The sequence below is a fragment of the Theobroma cacao genome, chromosome 1, assembly GCF_000208745.1.
Source record: "Theobroma cacao cultivar B97-61/B2 chromosome 1, Criollo_cocoa_genome_V2, whole genome shotgun sequence".
Lineage (NCBI taxonomy): Eukaryota > Viridiplantae > Streptophyta > Magnoliopsida > Malvales > Malvaceae > Theobroma > Theobroma cacao.
This window is the reverse complement of record NC_030850.1, coordinates 32021589-32046779: the sequence shown is the minus strand read 5'-3', so window position 1 is coordinate 32046779 and position 25191 is coordinate 32021589. Positions and strand designations below refer to the sequence as shown.

The following is a 25191-nucleotide window of genomic DNA, read 5'->3' as shown; positions in this document are numbered from 1 at the left end:
AGTTGATGAGAGCACTCCAAGCAATTTTTGGGATATAACTTTTCAGAGAACTTCCCTTTTGAGGAGATTAATCATAGCAAATTCTTCATTGCAGTCGCCAACTGGCCTAGTAACGCCAGAATACTGCAGAACTCTGCAACTGTCTTGCTTAGAAAAGGAACAACCGAAGAATAGGCGGTTCCTATTTTCCACAGCCTGATTATACAAAAAAAGGAGTACTGGCAGCCAACTTGAAATTCTCTGCTGTGTTAGAAGCTTATCCGAGATGGCCATCCAAGCAATCAGAGCATGTTGAAATATTATTTAACCAAAGGAGCCTGTCCCACTGCACCTTTGGTAGTTTATGTTGAACAGAATGAAAGGTATCTGTGGCATTGAACTTCCCTGATTTGGAAGCTGTCCACCTGACCTGATCACCAACATCTTGGATGAAACGGATAGCAAGTTTCCTTAGCTAAAGTAGCTTTTTTTGAGTCTATAGGCAATTACCTTTGTATTACACTTATAAATTGCAGCGCAACAAGACACTGGCTTGAAGTTTGAAACTGTTAGGAAATAATGATAAGAGTTATAGCTTGAAACATCTTACTAAAAGCAAGATAGTAGTGAATAGCTATAAAGACCCCACAATTGACCCAGCAGCCTAGAAGAGATGACAGTGTGCCCATCTGGCCCTGGGGCTTTACTACCATTGAGAGAGAAGTAGTCCTGATTTCTTCTTCTGAGGTAGGGGCTTCCATTAATCTTTGAGACTCTTCAGAAAAGGTGGACTGCATAAATTCCCTCAGCTCCTCCACAGTGCAGCCAATTACACTCTTATCAGGCTCTCCCAGCAATTGAGAATAAAATGCAATGATTTCCTTAAAAATTTTGATCTTCAGATTTAAACCTATTGCCTTCAGAATCGTGTATGACCTTAATATTGCTGCCGACTTTCCTGCTATGACTACCTTATGGAGAAGCCCAAAGAGGGAATGCCAGAGCGCACCGTTTCGGAGCGTCTTGTCCACATCAGCGCCACAGCTGAAATTCGCACGACGCGCCTCTCCTCACGTGCCAAAATGAAAAAAAGGGGAAGTCAAACGAGATACGAGCTCCATTTCAAAGCGAAATGGTGCACGTTGCGACGTTGGTCTATTTCGGGCCGCCATGAAACGAAACCTATGAGGTCCACTAGTAGTTATCTAGTTATCGGCCCAACTGTTCTAAACTTCTCCCTTATGAGCTTATTTTCATTTTTTTTTGGTCGCTAATGAAAACTGGGTAGTATAGATTTTTAGAATACAGAATGGAAGAATCGTAAAACGTATAGCTGGACCTTCTCGGTGCCTACAGGAAAGGATCGAGTCCAAGAACTAGAAAAATAGGAAAAACTGTCGCATTTCTTTCCCTTCTTTACTTTTGCGAAGAGATTCACGCCAGCAAAAAGAAATTACAGGTACTTTTCCAACTCTCTCTCTCTCGATTGAGTCGAAATTAACCGAGTCAAACTTTAATATTTGTCCTCCAATTTCTGTTGTTTTGCTCCAGAAATTTCACTTTTCTAGGGTTTTCTTTTTATTTTTTCTTCAACTTGATGAAAAATTCAAGTCTCAAATCATCTATTACTCTCAGATCTTAGGATGTTCAGCCCTGGTTCTAAATGCTGTAAACATTGAATATTCTCGGTAGTTTCAGTCCGTATTTGGTTACCTGGAATTTGAATTTAACAGCTGGGGCTTCTTAGATATTTATTGTTTCAAATCTACCAAATATAGCGATAAATATAGTTATAAATCCTTTCTGTACATTTTCTTAGATTATGACAAAAGTGTTCAAGGTTTATTAACTGCTTTATAGCTAGTTATGAATTTATTGGCTCTAGTATTTGACACGAGTTTTTGTTACTAAAAAAAGTTCAGGCTTTTCTTTGGGAACTGAAATTTTGACTTGATGGGGAGGATCAAACCGCAAGCTCTGCTACAACAAAGCAAAAAGAAGAAGGGGCCGGCTCGAATAAGTGTTATGACAATTATAATGTCTAGCTTGATTGTTGTTTTGACTCTGTTTTTTCTCTATGCCACATACAGACACTGGTCCCAAAGGTTCGTTGTAGTTCAGTTAAAGGAAGTTTATATAATTTTTGAATTTCGGGTATTCGCCATATTAGAGATACGTAAGAATAGTTTCAGGACTGAGAATTTAGTGGTGCAAGGTTTCTATACTTTATTATCTGCTTGGCATGTTGTTCATATATTTTGCTGCATACTTACTAATTTCAGAGCATGACATTTACACTGTTTGTAGGAAGGAAAGAAAATAGAGGGAAGGGAAAAAATGAAGGAGAGGAAGGAAAGTTGATTTTTTTTTTCTTCTTTCTCATAGAAAATAAGGGAAAGGAAAGAAAGAAACACTACTTTCCTTCCACTCACTTTACTGTCTTCCTCTTTCCATCCTACCGAACATAATATTAGAAATGAAAATTCTTTTGGAGAATAAATTATGGTTAATATTTCCCAGTCAATGGAATTTGACCCAGTTTTCTTGTCTTTAGGTCAAGATTCCAAATAGAGAATAAGCAATCAGTTCTTGAGGTACGCTACACTCCTTAAAGATTCATATTTATTCATTTTATAATATCTTTCTTGTCCTCATGGTATTGTATTTGTTTTAAGTCTTTATTTTGTCAGTAACAACAGAACTGTCTATTCTGTGCCTAGTGTCATCCTTTAAGAACATTTTAAGGCAACTTTTCACTGTTCTTGTGTGCATGTGTATCCCTAGTTTATGCTTTCTAAGACAAGGCATTTCCTCCTTTCTCTGTTATTGTTTCTTAACTTTATATCCTTTATATTGACTTTGGTCCTTTGTGTCTGGTAGGGTGACAACTCTTTCATGGATCCGAAGAAATCTGATCTCCCTGGATATGCTGTAGGTTTCTTTACTTTTGAAGCTCTCCCCTAATTAGTATTTTCTGCCTGGTTGAATAATGTCTATTTTTTGTGGTACAGGCATGAAATGTGTTGTGCAGGCATGAAATGTGTTGTGCATAGTTTTTGACATACCATAAATTTAATATGTAATGTGTTTTTCATATCCAATGCAAATATCTTTTATCTAGTCAACTAGCTCTCTGCAAGCAATCCTTTCTTTAGCTTGCAGGCACATGCTTCTCTGAGTACATGAATTCATTAAATGCAAAAGAAATTCTTTTAGCATACTCTTTGATTGCTTCACCTATTAAAGAAACAGAGTTCCTTAGCATGTTTGTTAAAAAGCGTTTGGTCTTCCTAAGAGTTTTTTTTTTTGTTTTTCATTTTATCTTACCACTCTTGACAGGTTGGCCTTCTTTAATAGTGAAGTTTAGCTGAGATGTTCATTGATTACTTTGGTATTAGCTTTTAGGCTTTTACGTTGAATATCTATTTAAAATGAGTTTTTATCCATGGACTTAACCCTTTTTTTTTTGTCTTACAACTAGATTTTAGAGACTGCAAAAGGCTCTATAACAGTGGAACTCTTCAAGGATAGTTCGCCTGAAGTTGTTGATCAATTCCTTGACTTATGGTGAGTGCTGGAATCATTGTGAACATTAGTTAAAATGATGGATTTTCTAAATTCCATGTGGTTAATATTTGAACTGGAAAGAAGGATGTAGATAGAGCCAGTCATATCCTACTTTATGAAAGAGTCAAGAACAGTGCTTTGAATAATTTTCTGTTATTTCCAAAATGTAGGCTGTAATCTTGCAGAAATGTCATCTGTTTTGGCTTCATGATGTTGATTTTGTTGGTTGAGCATTCTGGATCATGCCTATCAAGAAGGCATGATGTTTTTCAATATTGTTTTAATTCTAAGCTTCATGCTGGGAGTTTCGCTTAAACTGGGCAAATTCATTTAAAGGAATTGATGTAGGAGGCTCCATCTACTTTGGGTTCAGTGATAAATCAAGTTTAGCTATTTATTTATTGTTTTACATGGCATCTTTGGGCATAAAACAGTTTACAATTCCCATTTATTTGTACTTTCAAAGATTTGGTATGGTTGATGGATGTGCAAAATTGCATGGTTTGCTGACCATGGAATAGGCAGGCAGCCAGCCAGACACCTCTTGGAAGTTCTGGGCTTTCTTTTTTTCTTTTTTAATATATATTGTTTTCCGTTTTTCTTTCTTAACATGGTGAGCAACTGAATTCCATTAACCCTTGCAAAATAACATGTGTCTTCCAAAGTCATCCTCACTTAACTTGAATTCAATTGATGTGCAGTCAGAGAGGGCACTTCGATGGAATGCTTTTTCGCCATGTGATAAAGCACTATGTGATTCAGGCTGGGGATAGTGATAAGCTGGGAGCTGCAGAGGATTGGACTTTGAAAGGAAAGCATTACAGCCAACTCGATACCAGGTCACTACATTGAACTTATATTGCCCCCATTCCTTCTCCTCCTTTGTTAATTTACCATTCTGTCAAAGGCTAGGCAGTAGATGCTTTTGTTATATTTGTATCTTAAATTCTCTAATGTTCAACCAGTTTGAAGCATGAAGCATTCATGCTTGGAACTTCTAAGGCAAAGCATGATAAAAGAGGATTTGAGCTATTCATTACAACTGCACCAATTCCAGATCTAAATGAGAAGCTTATTGTCTTCGGGAAGGTTGTTAAGGGAGAGGATGTTGTTCAGGTAACAAGCAAACTTCAGTTTCTTTCAATGTAAGTGTTTGTGTTGACCTTTGTTCATATTTGGTTACTAAGGACATAGCTAAGCTGGACTCATGGTTGGACACATTTAACATATTTTCCTATGATCCTTCCTTTCATGTGGTTGTCATTTTCACATACTGTGCAAAGTGTCTATCCGGATAAGGTGGAATAATGCATGCCAAGTTGGATGAGACAGAGATGTGATGATATTTTCTTTCTTTAGTTATGTACACTTAAGAAGTTGCACTTTCAATTAATATGAATTGTGTTTCCATACAATATTTTGCCCAGGAAATTGAAGAGGTGGATACAGATGAGCATTTTCGACCTAAATCTAACATCGGGATCCACCGTGTGACTCTGAAGCAAAGTATCTAGAAGTCAAACACAACCAAACAAGTTCTCTACTTTGCATGTCCTGTCATTCCAAACATGTCCGAAGACTATACTGAAATTTTTTTGAACTTCATATCTCATTGGGGCTGGTATTGCTCAAGGTCTATAGGCCTCATTCCTCAGAATGAGTCCGGTTCCTCCTTTGGTTATCCATTTTTACTAACCTACTACTATTTTCTTTCTTTTTTCGCGAGGATTTGTTTCTAATTCTTTTTCATACACTTGTGGACATTGTATTTGTACTCAGTGTAATGAAGTGGATGAGATGTAACTTGCATGTCCGATAGAGAAATTAAGGTGCTTGTAATTTCTGAGAATGATCTACTATGGTCACTACCATTGCTGTTCCTTTTTCTTACCTTATCATTTAAGCCTGAAGTCATGGTGTTCATTCGCATATCAAGTTTTTGGTTTGTGTATGCAAAAATTTTCATTGTAAGTCTCTGACAATTTTCCCACGTCGATCCGCATAGAAAAGGCAACTACGTGAAACATTATTGAACCACAAACTAAAGGGTTGCAGTTCGCAGAGAATACTTGAAGCATTAACCCAAGAAATAGAAATTCCAAATTATCCAAATAATTGTAGGTTCGATACAGCTTCCGATTACAATTATTACTCGCGGCAAACATTTACAAGCAAGTCCTGAAGCTCTTGGCTTAGTTGAATACCATCTACCTCCAACCTTCGACGCATGTCCGGAGCCACTTTACCAGCGGCTACATAAGTTTTTAGCAACAAATGGTAGGCATTGGAATCGAGACCATTTTTACTCTTCAGAATCCTGCAGAACTCTTCAGCAGCATCAACATCGCGCTCTTTCATGAAATAATCAAAAAACGCAGTTATAGTTTCAGGAGCCGGGCGCCAGTCGCCCATCTCAGAAACAACTGCTTCCACATGTTGCAGAGCCAAGTCAAACTGACATTTCTCTAAGAAGTAAACCATGAACAGCTCCCTAACCTTGTGAAAAGGACCTTTACTTCTCTTCATAGCATTACCCAGAACAAGTTCAGCTTCCTCAATCAGGTCCCCTGATAGATAACCACGGATAGTACTGGTTGCCAACCTAATATCATAAGCAGAGCAACTAGACTCCCACTCCTCAAAGCATTTCTTCAACCCCTCCAAATCCTTTAGTTTAACTAGGGCCTGAACCATAACAAGATAGCTAGTGTTGGTAACAGTGGAAAAGGCTCTTTTCAGAGCTTCCCACACTCGATGAACCTCAGCCAGATTCGAAGTACCAGCATACAAACTAATCAGAAAATGGTAAGCCTCGCGCTGACGAGGCATCATATCCTTCTCGAGCTTCTTAAGACATGCCTCGGCTTTCTCAAACAGCCCAGCCTTGACATAAATTGCAGCCAGATTGTTATACGTTGTCCAAGTACACTTATCTTCACTATCCTGTGCCAACTCCTCCAAAACCCTCTCGACTCCCTCGATGTCATTTAAATTCGCATAGCTTTGCATCCAGACAACATAAGTAAAGCGACAGCGGGGAATATTTCTGAGCTTCAATTCATCAACAAGTTCCGGCACTTTCTCGGGTTGCCCCAATCTCATGTACAGGCACATGAGATTGTTGAATGGTAAGGTATTGTTAGTGAACCTCAATTCATCCATTTTCTGAAAGAGAGATGAAGCCTTGTCCTTCATAAGATTATTGCAATAGCAATTCAAAAGGGCTCCATAGGTTAATTGATTCTTGGCACTGGGTGGCAGGGCGCTTAAGTAATTCTCAGCTGCATCAATTCCTTTGGTTTTTGCTATAAGATCTAAACGTATAGCATGGTCCACGTGGGATAAATGCAGATTCCTCCTCTCCATCCAATCCATTATCTACATTTTAATGACAATTAAACAGATAAAATAGCTTTTTTTTAAAAAAAAAAACTCTAAACAAATCAAATTGGAGAAGTGTGTTAATTTTCAAAACAGGGGAAATAAAAGGGGACTTTTAAAGGCGTACGTCAAGGGCGTGCTGGTAACGACGGTACTTGCGGAGCTCTTTGACGCAGCGGCCTAGCTCATCTTTCCTGATCTTTTTGCCCTCCATAATGAAATCGTTCAACGCCTCTGACACCGTTCCCCCCGTCGCTGCTAGAGCCGACAGCCTCGGATACAGTCTATTTCTCATCGGAGACGCCGCCGCAACCGCCGCCTTTATCTTCGCCTTCTCGGAGGTCGCCGTGCAAAGCTTTCTCACCAGCCATGATCCCGACGAAATCAGACGCCTAGAGTTCATCTCTCTCTGCTTCGCTCTTTTCCCAGTATAAGCTGCTAGCGGTTTTGTTCGGGTTTAAGGCTTTCTTACGTAGTACTCCCTAAATGCTAGAAATACTCCAACGACGACGTTCCATTCATTTTCTTCTGTCCATCAAGACGCAGCGTTTTTATGTGTATCTAGAGTATTTGAACTCCCACACAAAGAAAAGATCGTCAAAACTTTTAGGCAAGTGAAATGAAAATGAAGCCTCTGGCTCAGGCTCTTCATGTTCCTCCACAAACAATCGTGTCTTCATGTCCTATTTACCTTCTTCCTCCCTCGCACTCCATATCTCTACTGCAAAATCGAAGAATTTCGCGTATCTTCTGCTCCTCCAAAACGGTGCGCTTCCATTCATCTACGTACTGCTCCAGCTCCACTCATTATCTATTCTGAAAATTGAAAGCTTTAATAAATTTCCTTTTCAGATAGAAGAGAAAGGTTCAAAGCCGGACTACAAGCCAGGAATCTTGGACCATTTTTTCATAAATTCTTTTCGTAACAAATTGGTAAAGGTGAGTTTTGACCTAATATTTGCAAAAGATTATTTGAGCCCTTCATTTTATTTTCTTGTAAAATTATACTACTGTATGACAAATGAGCAATATTTGTTGGGTTTCTTTCTAAGGGGTATCACAGGAAGTGGGATGGGATTCGGCCAAGCCTGGGTATGATGGACTGATTGAATTGGCGAAAGCCCTTATGATGAACAGCAGAAGCAATTCTCGTACCAAAGATGCTGCGGTGTTCTAATATAAACTCTTACATCTCTCTGTTTTCCTCATCAGCCATTTTTGATCTTCCTTTTTTTCTTTAAATTTTGTTTTCTTATTAATGAGTGATTGTTATAATGTTATGGTTTTGAACATGACAGGTTCGAATATTGAAGTCACTATTCCGGCCATTTTTGTTAGAGCTTTACAAAATCCTTATAGCGCCTATAGATGGAGGGAAGGTAGCTGCAGTGATGGTTGGTAAGTTGCATGATTCTTCATGGGAATTGGGAGACTTTCAAATAGTACTTGATTTTTAAGATGCGTGGTTAATAGATTATTACGATATTAAATGCCAGTTATATTTTCTATATTTTTTGTCTTTTGTTAAGCAAGGGTGACTGTACTTACTTGTCAATGGCTCATGGGCACATCCAATGTTAATTCTGTGGATCTTCCTGATGGGACCTCTTGCAATAGCGGGGTAAACTTTGATTTCAGATAACATTTTAGTGTCAACAAAATGAGCTTCATTTTCATGAATATACGACAGCTGGGTTCTGTTTTCAATTATCTGCAGGTTTTTGTAGAGAGATGCAAGTACTTAGAGGAAAGTAAGTGTGTAGGAATTTGTATCAATACCTGCAAGCTTCCAACACAGGTTAGTATTTACATGGATGGCATTGTACAGCTTACCTGCAACCTAGGTGCCTTAACTTTGAGTTCTTGCAATCTGGTTTTGCAGAGTTTCTTCAAGGATTGCATGGGGGTTCCTTTGGTGATGGAGCCAAACTTCAGCGACTATAGCTGTCAGGTAAAGCCAGGGTCATTGCCCAGTTCTTTCTTCCTAAAACTTTAATCTAATGAATTGCATTTGACCCTCCCGAACTCATTTTGATATCAGTTTGAGTCATCCGATATCTAAGCTGACCCTTCTTGTTCATCCCCTTCTAGTTTGAATATTTACAATCACCAGCCGCAGTGAAGAATTGGAAGCAGAATTAACAAACTAGATTTTTACTTGAACAAGTTGCCAGATTTTCCCTTATGGGCAACAGTAATACTGTGAATATTCTTGTCATTGCCACGGCATATTGTTGCTGCCACTATTGCACGGTCTTTGCTGGTTTAAAAAAAACATTTATCACAGTAACCATTAGCCGGTACTAAGTTCTGATGATTCTGCTTTGACTTTGATATGGCAGTTTAAATTCGGGGTCTTCCCTCCATTGCCGGAGAATGATGCTGCCCTTAAAGAGCCTTGCCTGGATATATGCCCAATTGCTAATAAACGAAGGGAAATTCAAAGGAACGTTGATGTGATGAAATGTCCAAAGGCATAAACCGTGCATAACATCTTGATTAAGGTTTCCAACTTCGATGGCATTGTACTTCCCAAAATCACGTATGGTCAATATATAAAGGTTTCTGTTTGTTATCTCTTTCTGCAATCTATTGAGCTAGTTAACCATGCATTGGGAATAAACGTGAACTGGGCTCTTGCAAACACACCATAGGCATCAGAGGTCCAGGCAAAGCGGGAGAGAGAATACACAGTCACAGCCATAATCCATACCAGAATTTCATTATAGCAAAATTGGCCTAGAACTGCCTACAATATCTATCCCTTAATCGCTTAAAGGGTAAATTCTGAAGCTTGTTGGTAGGACAAATTATCATGTACATGTCTAAATTCATGCACTTACTCGAAACCTGATAATGAGGATTGCAAGCTGCGCTGTATTTATAATTGAAGCCAGATGAATACGCATTGCAAGCCGTTCAGCTGATCACAATCTCCAGCCCAGCGACAGGAACTTAGCAACTTGTTGTGCAAGGCTGCTGCTCCTGGCCAACAATTTTCTTCGCTGTATTTCCATGCTTAAAAATAAATAATAGCCTTGGGCAGATGAAACGAAGATCATGAATTGCCACTCGTAAAGTGTACTCCACAAACACCCTCCACTGTCTAGGATCTAAAATGCCCCATAACTGAAGACAGCCTTAAAATCCAAAAAGAACCATGCCAGTCAAGAGCCATAAGCCAAATAAAGCATATGTTAGATCCATCAATCATTATTCTTCCTTTTATATTTCTTTTATCATTCCATTGCCTTTTCTTTGCCATGTTCATAAAGCATGGAATGGCTTTTTAATTTAGTGTCAATGAAAGATGTATTGTGGACCTATTCTTCCAAAAGATTCCGCTGCTATTAAAATTTATTTCAGCTCTATCAACAAACTATAAGTTCTCCTCAAGTAAAAATAAATGAAATAGGCAGGTTAGAGAACATAAAAAAATGCAAAAAAATTATATTCTTGAACTAAAATATGAAAAGAAAAAGAATTTAGAATTAAACAAAAGGCAGAAAGAGGACTTACTAATCATGATAATTATACAGACAAGATTAATTCAAGATTTGAACACAAAAGTTTCCTGTTTATGTAAAAAGCATCATCCATCAATGTCTAAAGACTAACGGTCCCACCCAGAGGGCCTCCGCCTTTCCCTAGGTCTATCTCTGGAACTGCAAAAACAGAGCCAAGTAAGTGCCTAATCAGCATATAAGTATATAGGGGGAAGAAAAAAAGCACCCACGAAATGGTATTATAAAAGTTCAGCTGAAAAAGCAACCTCTCTGAGTTCTTCTGGCTGGTGTTTTGTCCAGTATTTTGTGAAGTGTTCAATCCTGATGTAGGAGCAGTGGTCAATGAACTGGCAGTCTGAGCCCTGTTTGTATCTCCACCGATGGTCCCACCAGATACAAATCCAGCCAAAGTTGGTCTCCTGATGCTTGAACTGTTACTGAAGCCTTGACCCTGAGAGGTTGATGAAGCAGCAACAAAGCTACTCTTGAATTGTGCCATCATGCCAGTTTTCAGAGAATTTACAGCTGCCGTTCGACTTTGGGCAGCCTGAGATGAAGAAATACTGGATTCTGGATTATATCCAATACCCAGACCATAATCAACTCCACGCACACCTCGACCACCCCCACCACCACCCCTTCCTCTGCCTTTCTTCCCACCTACATATTATAGTACACATCATTTGAGAGTTCAAACATAGATTATCTTGAAAAAACATATAAAAGAATGCCAATTAAAACTCTTTGTCAGACGCTTTACATTTTTGGTTCCTTCCAAGAGCTTAAACAAAGTTTTAGTTGCATCCAAACAAGCATATACATAACAATTGCATTGTTAAATCACTAGAGAATCATACCTCCTTTTCTTGCATCACGCTTGGACCTGAATCTTCCATCCTATTTATGGACAAGGCAAATGTCACTACAAAATTATAGTACATGCACATGAAATCTAACAGCTACAGATTTCAATCATGGAGGGAAACTAGGGAAGTGTATACAATAGTGCCATCAGTCATAGAAATTGTTGTTGGCAAGCAATCTAGAAGAACATCAAATTGAAGAGCAAAATGATGTTGCATATTGTTTTCTAACAACTTTCATGAAGCCATTAACTACAAAATTAGTGAAGTTTTTCAATTGAATACCTTCATAGCAAGATCCATGAGTTCCATTGAGACATTCTGACCAGCAGCAATCAGACTATTAACCAATTCACCAGCAAACCGAGCCTCCTTCTGAGTTATCAGAGTATATGCAATGCCATCTTTGTCACCAGCACGACCTGTTCTACCAATACGGTGGACATGCATGTCCATGTCTTTTGCGATATCAAAGTTCACAACTGACTTAATTGACTTGATGTCAAGACCACGAGCAGCAACATCAGTTGCAATGAGAACATGGTAGATTCCAGATTTAAACTTTTGTAGAATTTCCATTCTAGAAGCCTGATCTTTGTCACCGTGAAGGGCAGCAACCTTAAAACCCTTCTGAGACAGCTGTGATTCAATCTCATCAACAGTAGCTTTCTTGGAAGCAAACACCAAAACATCACCCTCATCAATCATTCCAGGTAGCTTCTCTAAAAGCCAGGGCAACTTCTCAGAATCAGAAGGAATTACATGAACAAGCTGGGTGATATCCTCATTAGCCATTCCCACTTCTCCAACTGTAACTCTGACTGGGTCAGTGAGAATTTCCCTTGCCAATTTCTCAACTTTGCGGGGCATTGTTGCTGAAAATAGTGAGGTCTGTCGGTCAGGTCTGATTTGGCCAACAATGGACCTTATTTGTGGTTCAAATCCAAGGTCAAACATTCGATCAGCCTCATCGAGTACCAAATAAGTTGCTCTCATCATTGACAGTGCCTTCATTTTTAGCATGTCTATCAACCGACCTGGTGTAGCAACCACTATCTCACAGCCTGCCTTGAGTTCCCTGAACTGATCAAGTTTGGACATTCCACCATACACAGCAGAGGCACGTATCCCATAGGCTTTTGCAAATTTTTTTGTTTCCAAGAATATTTGGTGTGCTAATTCTCGAGTAGGTGCGCATATCACTCCAATCGGACCCTCCTCTTTCTGAAGTTCAGGCTGATCCATAATGTGAACAATCATTGGAAGCACAAAAGCAGCAGTTTTACCAGAACCAGTTTTTGCCATACCAATAATATCCCTCCCTGAAAGGACAATAGGTAAGGCTTGGCACTGAATGGTGGTAGGCTTTTCATACCCTTGTTTTGCAATAGCACGCATTAATTCTGGTGCAAAACCACAGTCTTCAAATGTCTTCACCGGTCCTGGGACATCAAAACCAGAAACACGAATAGCCAAACTCTTCCGATATTCAGCAACTTCCTGCTCACTCATTCCTAGACAAGGAAATGTTTTAAAGAAAAAAGAGTTTAGGCACAGAATGACCTCAATGAAGAATATAATCCTTTTTTATTACGAAAAATGTGCCACATCCTAAGCAATAACTAATAACAGAGCCATGATGTATATTATTTCAATACAATGCCAAAAATGTCCTATGATGCACATTAAAATATTATGAATCGATTATAACATATCTAAATTCCATACTCTATTCTATCTTTTCATATGGACTATCCTTTAGAAGTTACTTAGGTAATTAAGCTGCACGCAAATAAGTGCAAATAGCTGCCCCTAGCATTAAAATATAATCAACCAAGCCATATTCAGAGTTTAAGTAATCATAAGTAACCAACTAATCTTAACTCCACATGCTTTCATCAACAACCAGAGATACCCCAACATTTTTCCGGTAACCTTATCCAATAGACTAGTTTTGCTTTTTCTTTTTCTTCTTTTTTAACAAATAATTCTGTCTCTAAACATCTTAGAATTTTTTATAATTATCTAATATTTTGCGTTTTCAGTTACCTGAAATTGAAGCCTTCTCCTCATAAAAATCTTTATTAAACGGCTCGTACTCAATGACACTGTGATCAAGAGCCGGAATCGGCTCTATCTTCTTCTTGTCCACAACCACCGGATTATCATCTGAATCATACTCCAACAACCCCGCATCCACAGCCTTTGCCACCGCATAAACCTCCTCATCTGAATCATACCCCGCACGCAAAGCATCCGCCGCCAACGTCAGCCCAACATCCTTCTTCGCCCTCAAAAAACTCTCCACCGGATCATCCTCCTCATCATCATCTCTATACCTCTCCGCCTTCTCCTTCGGTTTCGGAGGCGGCGGCGCTTTCAAATCCTCCTGAATACCTTGCATGAACGCGTCCAGAGGGTCAATTTCGTCATCTTCCGCTCCATTTCCATTGTTGTTGGGGTTATTCTTGTCGGCTTCCCTGGAGGTATCATTATCGGCGTAATCGATGTTGTCAAGGTCAGTGTCTTCGTAGTTGTCGTGGCCGTGGCGAGAGGAAGGAGGGACGTAGAGTCGCTGAGGAGCTTGGGCTCTCTCGAAGTTGTAGGTAGGTTGACGGTTTATCCCAAACCCTTCGAATCCGAATTTGCGCTTCGACATGGTTGATTCTCTTTTATAAAACCCTAATTTCACAGGGGTTCTGGCGATTCTTTAAGGGTTTGGAATCAAAAACAGCTGTACTCTGTAATTCTAGGAGAAACAAATTGAAATCCTAGGAGAGAGAGTTAAGAGTTGCGCGCTGGAAATCGATTAGCAATGTTTGGTGTCGTTCGAAGGGCGTTCCCAGAGTGGATTGGGCAGGTCGGCCCAGGATCAATCCGGTCCGGCACTGAAAAGAGTTTAATTTCAGATTTTTGTGGTCTTAGTCGAATCTTGGGCCTTTCACTTAAGCAAACAATTAGGCCCACTGGCTCTCCCAACACAATGACGTGACACAGGACCCATAAATAATGGGGAAACACTGGCTTTTGCGGGGAAAAATCAATTTAAAATGGTTTTTTAATAATTTTATACAAAAAACAATGAACTGATGAAATGGTGTTAGGTTTGGGAGGCAAGGTCTCTTGTTCAGCTTGCATACATACAGTAGTTTCTTGGTAAGAAGTCATATATAACTCTTTTCAATAAAAATTTAGATCCTGTTCATTTTTTGTGAAAAAGATAATCTTATAATTTCCTTTCATAATGAAGCAATAGCTTCATGGATTACATTGCTTTATATAAATTATAGATCCTAAAAGTTAAAAGGGAAAAAAGAACAGCAACTTAAATCGATTGATCTAGAACGGGAAAAACATCAGCACATGGGAAAAGTTCCAAATCGTGAAAGGTTCACCTCAAAAGCAGAAACATGGAACCCGTAAGGAGCGGTAACGTTCTTTCACTTTCTTCCTCAAAGCTTTTCTATAAGGTACCCCTATTTTTCCATTGTCGTACATTTGCAAATTCTCCATTCACCTATCAATCTATCGGAAGATAGAAACCGCTAAGCCTTGTCCCACCATTCACCTCTCTCTCTCTCCATCTCTAATGTTTCGTACCTTTTATACTAACTTTCCTTTACAAAGCATAAACGCTGCTTAATTTGTTGGTTGTTAAAGCTTGGAAATGGGAAAGCTTCTGTAATTTAAATCCGCTCGTGGGTCAAGGCTGACATACAGATATGCATAGGACATGTTGGAGAGAGTGTGTTAGGTATAAAACGTTCCAGAGTTAGGTGTTATGTGATAATTATACATATGGTTCGAGGGGCATGATGCCTGTAGAAACCGCCTGACAGACAGAATGATTTTTCATGACAGCAAGCGCGTGGTTAGTGGACCAAAAATCATTCCATGTTCTTTAATGATGAATGAGATATGATACATTTATAAATTCAAGCATCCAGTTTGGTTATCTTGCTAGATTTTTAGTTCAACGACATGAGTTATTTACTCCTTGGTGACTCCCTTAAAAGTACACTAATACTAACATTCTTCTTGGTTGGTACTTGGTTCAAATGACCATTATATCCCTACAAACAATTAAAAACTAAGGTTTAAATTAGTAGATCACGATGAATAGAAATTCTCTATCTTAATTGATGTCCCGTCTTGATGCTTATATCATAATTTTATATTATCAATAAAAAAATTAATTTAAAAATCTTAAATCTTCAATTTTAAACTCTAAATTATAAATCTTAAATCATAAATTTTAAAATCTAATATGAAAAAGTTAAGAGGCACATGATGTAAATTTTTTATAAAAATATCAAATGAGTCACCAAATAAGAGTAGAAGATTTTTATTCAATCATGAATATTGATGTAAAACAAAACAAACTATCCCTTTTATAAAATTATGAAACAATATATATAACTTTCAAAACTATAAAAAAAATAAAAGAAATAAAATTTCAAGATGTCTTAATTCTTATTTTGGCATCTTAAAATAATACTATATATATATATATATATATATATATATATATGAAGATTTGTAAAAGAGTATTTTATTGGGAGAGTTACTTTTGATTTGTCATCTTATTACATCTATTATGAAATTTTTAAACCTGACTCGAAATATACTTAATCATTTATGTTTCATTATACTTTAGGCCACAATAAGATAAATCAAAGTTTTCCATTACAAATAACTTGTATTCATTAAATAGGGTTTGATGGTATAAGAATTTTAAATTAAAAGACTCTCTTAAAACTTCCTATTATAAAAAATTATATAGTATATGATGTATGCCTATATACATAAAATCAACTTGAAATTAAGAAGAAGAAAAGGAAAATGACAAATGCAATCGGGAAAGGGCCCATCCTGCATACGAAATTACTACAGGTATGTGGATGGTTGTTGATCTTGTCATATTTGGTTCTCTCGTTTAAGTAATGCCCATGTACTCGTGTGCATGCCCATGTTATATGATACGTAATCTTCCTCTAAATTTTTTCCTGGTTTCCTCGTAGTTTCCCAACATGTTGCCGCTACCTTCCAAACTTTTCTCAAATATCATTATCCACCTGATCCAATGTCTTGCCTTGGTGGCAATTAAATTCTGAACACCCCCACCACCCCCCCTCCCCCTTTCAAAGATTCATGGCCACGATTCATGCCACGTTTATCCCATTCTAAATAATAATAACACTAATTTTTGTTGCCACTATTTTTTACAATTAATTATTCCATATATATATATATATATAGTTGATTAGCTTTATATTTTATAATTTGATAAGTTAATTTGAATGCACCACTTCAAAATGATATGACTAGTTTGACCATAACCTCATCTATCTGCATATTTTCGGATTTTATTTTATGCTCCGAAGCTATTAAGAGGGTATACAATTATGATTTTTAGCATTTTCATTTGATTGTACCTGATCAACCGTCGACGGGAGGGTAACTGTCACCATCAATCGAACGGCTATGATTTTGACCGTCTAGGAAGATAATTTTCACCGGGTGCAGAAGATCATTTTGGCTGATTAGTGACGTGGTGACGTGCTAGGTTTTTTTTTTACCGTTATATGTTCTATTTCCGCTAACGGCGCACGTCAGTTTAAAATAAAGACTGTATTCAGACATCGAAAAGGGCAAACAAGAAATAAATATATAAATTAAAAAGAACTCGTGAAGAAAAAACCAAAAAAAAAAGGACCCAAAGGAAAAGCGTCTCTGGTACTGATTAACCGAGTGAAAGAAAGGCAACGGTATCTTCCAGTTCCACCAACAGTCAAGCTTCTTCTCTGTTTCTTTTGCTTTTTCTTGTTTGGAAACTTGAGTTCCTTTTTTTTTTCCCTTTAAGCTGAAGTTCTTCGACTTGGGAATTGAGTAATGGCAAGTCTGACTCCGAGTCATTTCGTGCGAGTTCTGATTCTTGTTATGTTGTCTTCACCGTTGGATCCTCCTTTGTTGGCTGTCGCAAATAAGTTATTCTTGTAGTGGTGCTTTATGTGTTCGGAAGTGTTATGCTTATTTGAAAGTGTGATCTCGCCGTTGGTTTGTTGGAATCTCACCAGATCTGAGTTGTCCCCGGTTAAAATCAACGGCGTTGGAGATGTCGGTTTTTGCTCTTTCAAATCCCAGTGGTAATTGCTAATTTTATCTTTGTCAAACTTACTATTTAGTTTTCTTTCCTTTTCAGTTAGAAATTTCACTCCTCTCGACTCCCAAATTTTGTTGCTTCGAATAAATCGAGGACTAAGAAACTAAGCTAAATCTTCATATTTCTTTTTTATCCAAGAATAAATATAACCTATTTAGCTAAAGAGCTGAATTAGGCTGAGTTAAGAAGCATAAATTTCGATTTTTTCAATTGTTTCTTCGCACAATTTGAGACCAGAGATACAAGAAAGGAAAGCGTTCAATGGCTAATTAAAGCAATTATTTTGGTTTAGCTGGAAATTTTATTCTACTTAAAAGATAATTTTTGGAAAGTTCTTCCTTTTGTCTCTCTCCTTTGATTTTCTGGCAAAGTGAAATTGATTGGAGAAAAAGCAAATTACGTTCTTGACATTTTGTTTTACGGGGACTGTGAATTGCCTACTATTTATGTGCTATAATTACCGCTGTGTTTTGGGTAAAAAAAGAAATACCCTAAAAAAAGAGAGAGATAGAGGAGGAAATTGGCTCTGTTGGTCCATAATTATGAAATCTATTCAGAGTTTTATTACTGGTTTGATTATTTTCGCAAACTTTAGTAGTAGATGTTAGCTGCGTTGGTCATTGAAAGAGATAACCACGCACCGATAAATAAAGAAGTACACTTGCATTTGAGTACATTATATCTACAATCTTTTATGGCCAATAACGTTCGTGATTTCACATTTACTTTTAAGAGTTCTTGTGCATTGTAGACATTAATTTTTTTTACCTCTGTTATATATATTAATGGTTCCTTTAATTGCTTCATTGAGTTTATTCTGAATAACTCTTTTAACAGGAGCATTGGGAAATGTCTGTTCCTTTTTGGTGAAAGTTATGGTTGTTCTGAGTTGTGCAATTTCCGTCTCCAATGCTGATATTACCAGAAATTTACTCCAATGGCCAGCACAATCTCCAACCAGAGTGCCTGAGAGTGCACCAGCCGTTTCTGATCGGCCCTTGCCTTTGAATAGACCACACCAAAAACATTTTTCACCACGTAGTGCACCAACCCTTGTAGCACCAGCCCAACCTCCTCTTTATGGTCCATTGATAACTTCCAGTCACCCTCCGACCAGTTCACGTTTGTCAAAACCATTGATGAAGAGGAGTGCATCAGTGCCTCCTGGTGCGGACTTGCCAAATATTGCCCCTACACAGATCAGTCCTGGTACAATTCCTGCTGGTTTAGCTCAACCACCATTGTCTCCTGAAGTGTCCTGTAAGATCTTTTATGTATCATTTTTTCACCAACTCTATTCTATTTTCTCTTTATGTTTTCATTGCGCATCACAACTAAACATCCATTTTATAACTTCTATGCAAGATGTTAATGAAGTGCAAGATAGCATCCTGAACATTTGTTGTTTGTATTAAATTTATATTCACTTACTGAAAAAGAAAGAACTAATTAATAATGCTAACTCATATTTGTATTGTGTATGAAATGCTTACATCGGTATTTTCTCACTTTGCCAGATTGTTGCAAACCAGATTCAATTTTGAAACAAGGGACTCATGGCTGCCATTGTGTATATCCCATTAAGCTTGACCTTCTCCTTTTAAATGTCTCACAAAATTGGAATGGTTTCCTACCCGAGTTAGCTGCTCAGCTTGATCTGCTGCCTAATCAAATTGAGATTATCAATTTTTATGTCCCCAGTTTATCAAGATTAAATATCTCAATGGATATTACTCCACACACAGGGATCAGTTTCTCTGCCAGTGAAGCATCTAAAATAAAATCTTTACTTGTGATGCATAGGGTTCTTTTTGACCCAAATGTAGTTGGAGATTACAAAATCCTTAATTTTACATGGTTTGAGCCTCCAGTGCCTTCCCCAGGTAATTTCTTTTTTTTTTTTGCTCAGCCAATGCAGTAGATTTCATTAATAAAACTGCTCAAGCCAGTAGGGAGGCAGTAAGAACTGCTCCAAAGGAGTAAAAAACAGAGTGCAAGCACTCGATTTTACCAGCATACAAACCTCATCAATGCAAACATGGCTAATACAAAATAGCTGGTAAATTATGATATGACTTAAATTCTTCTAAAATCCATCTGAGTTTTAAAAGCTATTTGTTCTTGATTGCATATAGTTTTCATATGCAATGGTTTTCTCCACAGCTCATTGCTTTTGTTTACTTTTATTTTATATATGGAGATTGTGGTTATTGTTGTGGTATTTGTCCTGACAAAGCTCAGCATCTGGTTTACAGCTCCAGTTGTGGTTTCAGAACCTGTAGAAGCGCCAGCACATCAATCCTCCTATTCTACATCACTCAGCCCTTCAAACAAGGGGAAACACTCGAATTTGATTCTTATTTTTGGTATTTCTGCTGGCATACTGGTTTTTGCTATAATATCTGTGCTTATAATTTGTTCGTGCACATTCCGTGAGGGAAAGCCTAAAGCATCTCTGAAGGAATCTGGTATGTGTCTTAAATGCAATGGCATTGAATTTTTTGTGCTGGCTTTGAGGTTTAATGTTTTCATTATATTTACAAAGTTTTATCTAACTAGCAATTGATCTCACCCCAAGTTATGCTGTGGATGAATTTTGGAATAAGAAGACTTGTTTTTCTCTATCTTGTCATGTAGGTTGACTGAAAATAAATTCTGAAATGAATCTTAGTACTTAGCTAAAAGTAAAGGGGAAGAAAAAGGATTCAGAAGTCTCTAGAATCAAAATTTCCCCCCTATGGTACCTTTGTACAAAAAGGGAAGCCTATGACTTGAATTGGTTGACATAGCAGCATTGAAGTGAATGCAAGAAGCAGTATGATACTTTCCTTTTCAAAAAAAAAAAAAAAAGGAAGCAGTATGATACTTCAAGAATGTCATAATGAAGGATACTTTCCCATTTGATTTGCTAAATTTTGCTCATTTTAAGTTTCTTTTTTTTTTATTTTTTTGATATATCATCTCAAGTATTTTTAGTTAAAAAAAATAAAGCTTTCGTTTTTGCTGATTTTAGTGCAGCTTTTTACAAATTTATGGTTGGCCATTTAATGCTCAAGGAGAGAATGTGACTTCTGAAACTCTGTTTGAGATGAAAGTGTAATGTATGTAAAAACATTTGCTGCACCAAAAAAATTAAAGCTTAATGTGCCTGATTTTGGAACTTTAGTCACACCTTATGAACAATAATGCTGATCAATGTCGCAGCAGTAGTACTGTTGTAAATTTAGATTTTGCAGAATGTAAATGTTCTAAGTCCTCAGTATTTCATTATTTTCTTGCAGTAAAGCCAAGAACTATAGATGCAGTTGCACGAGCAGGGTCTCTACCCCACCCAAGCAGTACACGGTTTTTACAGTATGAAGAACTTAAAGAAGCAACAAACAACTTTGCACCTGCGAGCATACTGGGGGAGGGTGGGTTTGGCAGAGTTTTCAAGGGTGTTTTAAGTGATGGTACAGCTGTAGCGATTAAAAGGCTTACCAGTGGAGGGGCCCAAGGAGATAAAGAGTTTTTGGTTGAAGTTGAGATGCTTAGCAGGTTGCATCATCGTAATCTTGTGAAACTTGTAGGTTACTATAGCAGTCGTGACTCTTCACAAAACCTACTTTGTTATGAGCTTGTTCCAAATGGAAGCTTAGAAGCCTGGCTCCATGGTAATTTGCCTTTCTAAATTTGATCCTATTGGCAGCTCATTTGTTGAAGTTATTATTTTCAACTGGAGTCACTTTTGATACGTGATACTGACTCTGGTCCTGTTTCGCCTCAGGCCCTTTGGGAGTAAATTGTCCTCTGGACTGGGACACCAGAATGAAGATTGCACTTGATGCTGCAAGAGGACTTGCATACCTGCATGAGGACTCACAACCATGTGTTATCCACAGAGATTTCAAAGCGTCCAATATATTACTTGAGAACAACTTTCATGCTAAAGTTGCTGACTTTGGCCTTGCCAAACAAGCACCTGAAGGCAGAACAAATTGCCTGTCTACTCGTGTAATGGGCACGTTTGGGTTGGTTTCATTCACTCCTCTTGTAAATCTTGCTGTCTCTTGTTTCATTGGACACTAATGTAGAATGGGATTGATCTGTAGGTATGTAGCCCCTGAGTATGCTATGACTGGACATCTACTGGTAAAAAGTGATGTTTACAGCTATGGAGTTGTACTTCTTGAGTTACTCACTGGAAGGACGCCTGTAGATATGTCACAACCATCAGGGCAGGAGAACCTTGTCACTTGGGTGAGCAATAACCTAGAGTTAGCCTCACTGTTGATGATGCTTTTGTATCTGATTTTATGCAATTAGGTATTTGCAGAGTATAAACCTTAACCTTCTAGATAATTTTTACAAGTTGGCTGTACTGCTTGCAGGCGAGGCCAATTCTGAGAGACAAAGACCGGCTGGAAGAGCTTGCTGATCCAAGGCTTGGAGGGAAGTACCCGAAGGAAGATTATGTACGGGTTTGCACAATTGCAGCTGCTTGTGTTGCTCCTGAGGCAAGTCAAAGGCCCACAATGGGTGAAGTGGTTCAGTCATTAAAAATGGTGCAGCGTGTTACAGAATATCAGGATTCAATGCTATCCATTTCCAACAACCGTCCCAATCAGAGACAGTCCTCCACTACTTTTGAGTCTGATGAGACATCTTCGATGTTCTCTTCTGGTCCTTACTCTGGTCTAAGTGCCTTCGACAATGACAACATCTCGCGGACAGCAGTTTCTTCTGAAGATCTTCATGAAGGACGATGAACGCTTTGAAGAGAGATATAATCGACTGGAAGCGCATCACAACCCAATACAACAGTGCGAAATTTTCTCAATAGGAAGTGGTAAATTTGAAATAGGATTTTCAAAGGTGTCATAGATTTTGTAATTTGGATAGATTGGGATGGGTGCTTCTTGTTGTCCCAATTGTTGTACCACTGCTAAGTTTTCCCCCATGCAGTGGTTGATGTAATTTTGTACATATGCCTTGTAGCTTGTTCAATTGCATTGGCTTTCGATTTCGAGGGTTTATATTAAACTTTTCTTTATGGCTTCCACAATGTTTTTGAGATTTATGTTAGATTTTCTTCTTGTGCTTGGGTTTTTATTACACTTACTTTTATGTTTCATCTTGGAAGCGCAATAAGAAGTTGTCGCCTTGACCCACAGTATAATTTATTGACTTACTCGAGTGGCAATGTAAAATACTGCTGAACTCTACCTTTTCATTCCTTCAAGGAGACAACTCCATCAATTAAGAGTTTGAGTATCACATTAGGTCTTCATTATGAGATTGGAGAAAGTTATTTTCTTTTGTATAGTTCAATTCATATGTATAGATACAAAGTATTAATTTAAATCACGATGGGTTTTATCATTTTTATATGTTGGAAAGCCTGCAGTAATAGCCCAATCTCAACTGTATGTGAACTTCATGTGAAATTTTACTTATATTATTGCCAGTCATATAAGTTGTAACTTGTCCAATGCCAATATATGTGATATCTAGTCTTTACCTTAGTTAGAACACTCTTAAGTTTAACTGTTCTAAAACAAATGAGAACCTCATTTGCTCGAAGATCCTAAGCATGGTTGTGATTAATTTAGGATTTCTTCGGTGTCATGTTTCTATTTTCTCCTCTAACTGATATGAAGAACAAGAGAGGAATTTAATGCAAACCATTGTAATAAAAGGAAAACTTGTTATGCTAAAATTAGATTGTGTGGCAACAAGATCGCGTAGAGACGCTATTTCCATGCAAAGCCGATGCCTTAAGAAGTACTTTAAATTTTTCATTGTTTCCATTCCCTTACCCGCAAGCACCCCACCCTATCCCTGTCTCTCCTCTTGCGTTTGATTTCCTTCAAGAGGACGAGACCATGGCGATCAACCATTTTATCCTTGTGCTCATCTCCCTCTCCTGTCTCTTCTCCTTCTCTGCTTCTAGCCCTGCCCCTTCGCCAGCTTCTGCTCCATTTCCATCCGAAATTCAGTCTTTCAACTTTCCTGAACCTGAAGGGCAGAAGCATGAACAAGAACTTACTATATTACCCGTCAGCGCCGACCCTAGCCTTCAGCGAATCTGTGGAGACACTGACCACCCCATCGAATGTCTAACGACAACGGTTCCATTCCTAGGAGACGACGTTAAGATCGAACCAGTTTCTATCCTTAAAGTTGGGCTCGAAGCTATGGGTAACAAAACCAGGGAAGCCTTGGCCGAGGCATCATTGCTCTTGCTGGATCCCTCTACCCAAGAAGCCGTTGCTTCCTGCCTTGAAACATGCATCGACAGCTACAACGCCATTCTCGACACCAATCAGAAAGCTCTTGAAGCCATCGCCATTCGCGACCTCTACCAGTTGAGCATGGAGCTAAGCTCAAATGTGGAGAATGTACACGCCTGTTCGGATGCCTTCGAAGAAGCTGAACTCGAGTCGCCAATCAAGGAGATTGATGCATTGCTGGAAAAGATGATTAGCAACAGCTTGGCCATTGGCATCGACATGGTCCACTTTTAGAGAAACGAAAATACAAAAGTTCTAAAAAACCAAAGGAAATTAAACCTATAATTATTGTGTTTTAGTACCATACCTCATTTGATTTGTTGTTCCATGTGAAGCGCACATTTTTTGCGGGAAATATCTTATGCTGACAATGACTGGTAAATATCCACGAGGAAGAAACTATGTCTTGGTTTCTTATTGTTTATGAATGACACTGCATTCCCTTTGATATTGGGCAACAATTTTCAGAAGGATTCCTCGTGTTATTTTGTCCCTTCAGTGGATCATGGGCCTCCTGCCGTCTATTTTGGAACGTCTGTTCTCCATATGCTGCAATTAGCAAAGCATGATTGATTAATTTTCCAAGCCTAATTAATTCCCATGATCATATTTATATTGTCATTGTTTCAACTGACTAGTTTCAGTGCATTAGTTGATTTTTATTCATGACAATGCGAAAACATGTTTTGTCCACATTTCATTGGTTAAAAAAGATATAATACTTGTGAATTTGAAATAATTTAATTTATTAATATTAATTAAACATATTATTATTATATGTTGAAAATGATGGTTTGGGAAATTGGTTTTCTAAACAAAATCTAATGCCCAAAATTAGAGGTTCATTCTAATAACAATTCTTTTATTGTGATAAGTCTTTTAATCCTTTGTAACGAGAATATTACAAAGAAGTTTGATACAAATATTAATTAAAGTAATTTAAAAGATCAGGACGTCATTTGAAAAAATATTGAAAATTATTTACAGAAGAATTTCATTTGTAAAGAGAATTTCTAATGTTTAAAATAAAATTATTTTATTTGGCAAAATTTGTTCATATTATTACTAATATTTATACATTCTTACACATCTAATGAGACTTATATTGCATTTTTTAATTTTTTTTATTCCTGTTATTGTTATTCTTATTTTATAATTACATTTTTTATTTCATCAAATTTCAATGCTTAAAATTATTCATACAATGTAACTACAAAATGTTATTATTTTAAATTATTTCATTTTTCCTAAAATGTCCGAAATTTCTTATGCAAACGCACTTGATTTTTTTTTAAAATCTATTGGTTACAATTTAATATTCTCAATAAAAGAAGGAAAATTAAAGCACAAGGACCCACTGGAATGTTGGGAGGGATAGGCTAATAACATAGCGACACGTAACACATAACAAGGGCAAAGAATAAAAAGAGCGAGCCACTATCATGGGCAACGGTGTGCGC

The 25191-nt window shown here is 37.7% G+C and overlaps 6 protein-coding genes across 9 annotated transcripts; 4 read left to right on the top strand and 2 right to left on the bottom strand.

The window, feature by feature from the left end:
- On the top strand, positions 1149-5469 carry LOC18613712 (peptidyl-prolyl cis-trans isomerase CYP21-4). 2 transcript variants are annotated; one of them, XM_007051072.2, is made up of 8 exons: positions 1149-1438; positions 1897-2084; positions 2534-2573; positions 2860-2910; positions 3461-3546; positions 4248-4385; positions 4512-4662; positions 4974-5469. In XM_007051072.2, the coding sequence occupies exons 2-8, from the start codon at positions 1933-1935 to the stop codon at positions 5058-5060; spliced, it is 705 nt and encodes a 234-aa protein (XP_007051134.1). In that variant the 5' UTR covers positions 1149-1438; positions 1897-1932; the 3' UTR covers positions 5061-5469. The 2 variants fall into 2 exon arrangements, with proteins under 2 accessions (XP_007051134.1, XP_007051133.1); XM_007051071.2 differs by having other exon boundaries at positions 1235-1438; positions 1902-2084.
- On the bottom strand, positions 5602-7429 carry LOC18613711 (pentatricopeptide repeat-containing protein At1g02370, mitochondrial). The gene is made up of 2 exons (XM_018126652.1): positions 7055-7429; positions 5602-6924 (listed from the first exon to the last, which is right to left on the bottom strand). The coding sequence occupies exons 1-2, from the start codon at positions 7328-7330 to the stop codon at positions 5695-5697; spliced, it is 1506 nt and encodes a 501-aa protein (XP_017982141.1). The 5' UTR covers positions 7331-7429; the 3' UTR covers positions 5602-5694.
- Positions 7471-9502, top strand: LOC18613710 (beta-carotene isomerase D27, chloroplastic). 2 transcript variants are annotated; one of them, XM_007051069.2, is made up of 8 exons: positions 7471-7693; positions 7780-7866; positions 7991-8095; positions 8226-8325; positions 8457-8548; positions 8645-8725; positions 8810-8878; positions 9270-9502. In XM_007051069.2, the coding sequence occupies exons 1-8, from the start codon at positions 7547-7549 to the stop codon at positions 9405-9407; spliced, it is 819 nt and encodes a 272-aa protein (XP_007051131.2). In that variant the 5' UTR covers positions 7471-7546; the 3' UTR covers positions 9408-9502. The 2 variants fall into 2 exon arrangements, with proteins under 2 accessions (XP_007051131.2, XP_017982150.1); XM_018126661.1 differs by lacking the exon at positions 7991-8095.
- On the bottom strand, positions 10397-14103 carry LOC18613709 (DEAD-box ATP-dependent RNA helicase 24). The gene is made up of 5 exons (XM_018126651.1): positions 13346-14103; positions 11582-12810; positions 11291-11330; positions 10700-11093; positions 10397-10592 (listed from the first exon to the last, which is right to left on the bottom strand). The coding sequence occupies exons 1-5, from the start codon at positions 13953-13955 to the stop codon at positions 10541-10543; spliced, it is 2325 nt and encodes a 774-aa protein (XP_017982140.1). The 5' UTR covers positions 13956-14103; the 3' UTR covers positions 10397-10540.
- LOC18613708 (proline-rich receptor-like protein kinase PERK3) lies at positions 16981-22498 on the top strand. Of its 2 annotated transcripts, XM_018113946.1 has the most exons (9): positions 16981-17064; positions 17160-17442; positions 18297-18719; positions 18977-19342; positions 19715-19927; positions 20741-21112; positions 21226-21469; positions 21551-21698; positions 21830-22498. In XM_018113946.1, exons 2-9 carry the CDS (start codon positions 17412-17414, stop codon positions 22205-22207), a joined length of 2175 nt encoding a protein of 724 aa, XP_017969435.1. In that variant the 5' UTR covers positions 16981-17064; positions 17160-17411; the 3' UTR covers positions 22208-22498. The 2 variants fall into 2 exon arrangements, with proteins under 2 accessions (XP_017969435.1, XP_007051126.2); XM_007051064.2 differs by having other exon boundaries at positions 16995-17442.
- On the top strand, positions 23239-24332 carry LOC18613707. The gene has a single exon (XM_007051063.2). The coding sequence runs from the start codon at positions 23324-23326 to the stop codon at positions 23963-23965; it is 642 nt and encodes a 213-aa protein (XP_007051125.1). The 5' UTR covers positions 23239-23323; the 3' UTR covers positions 23966-24332.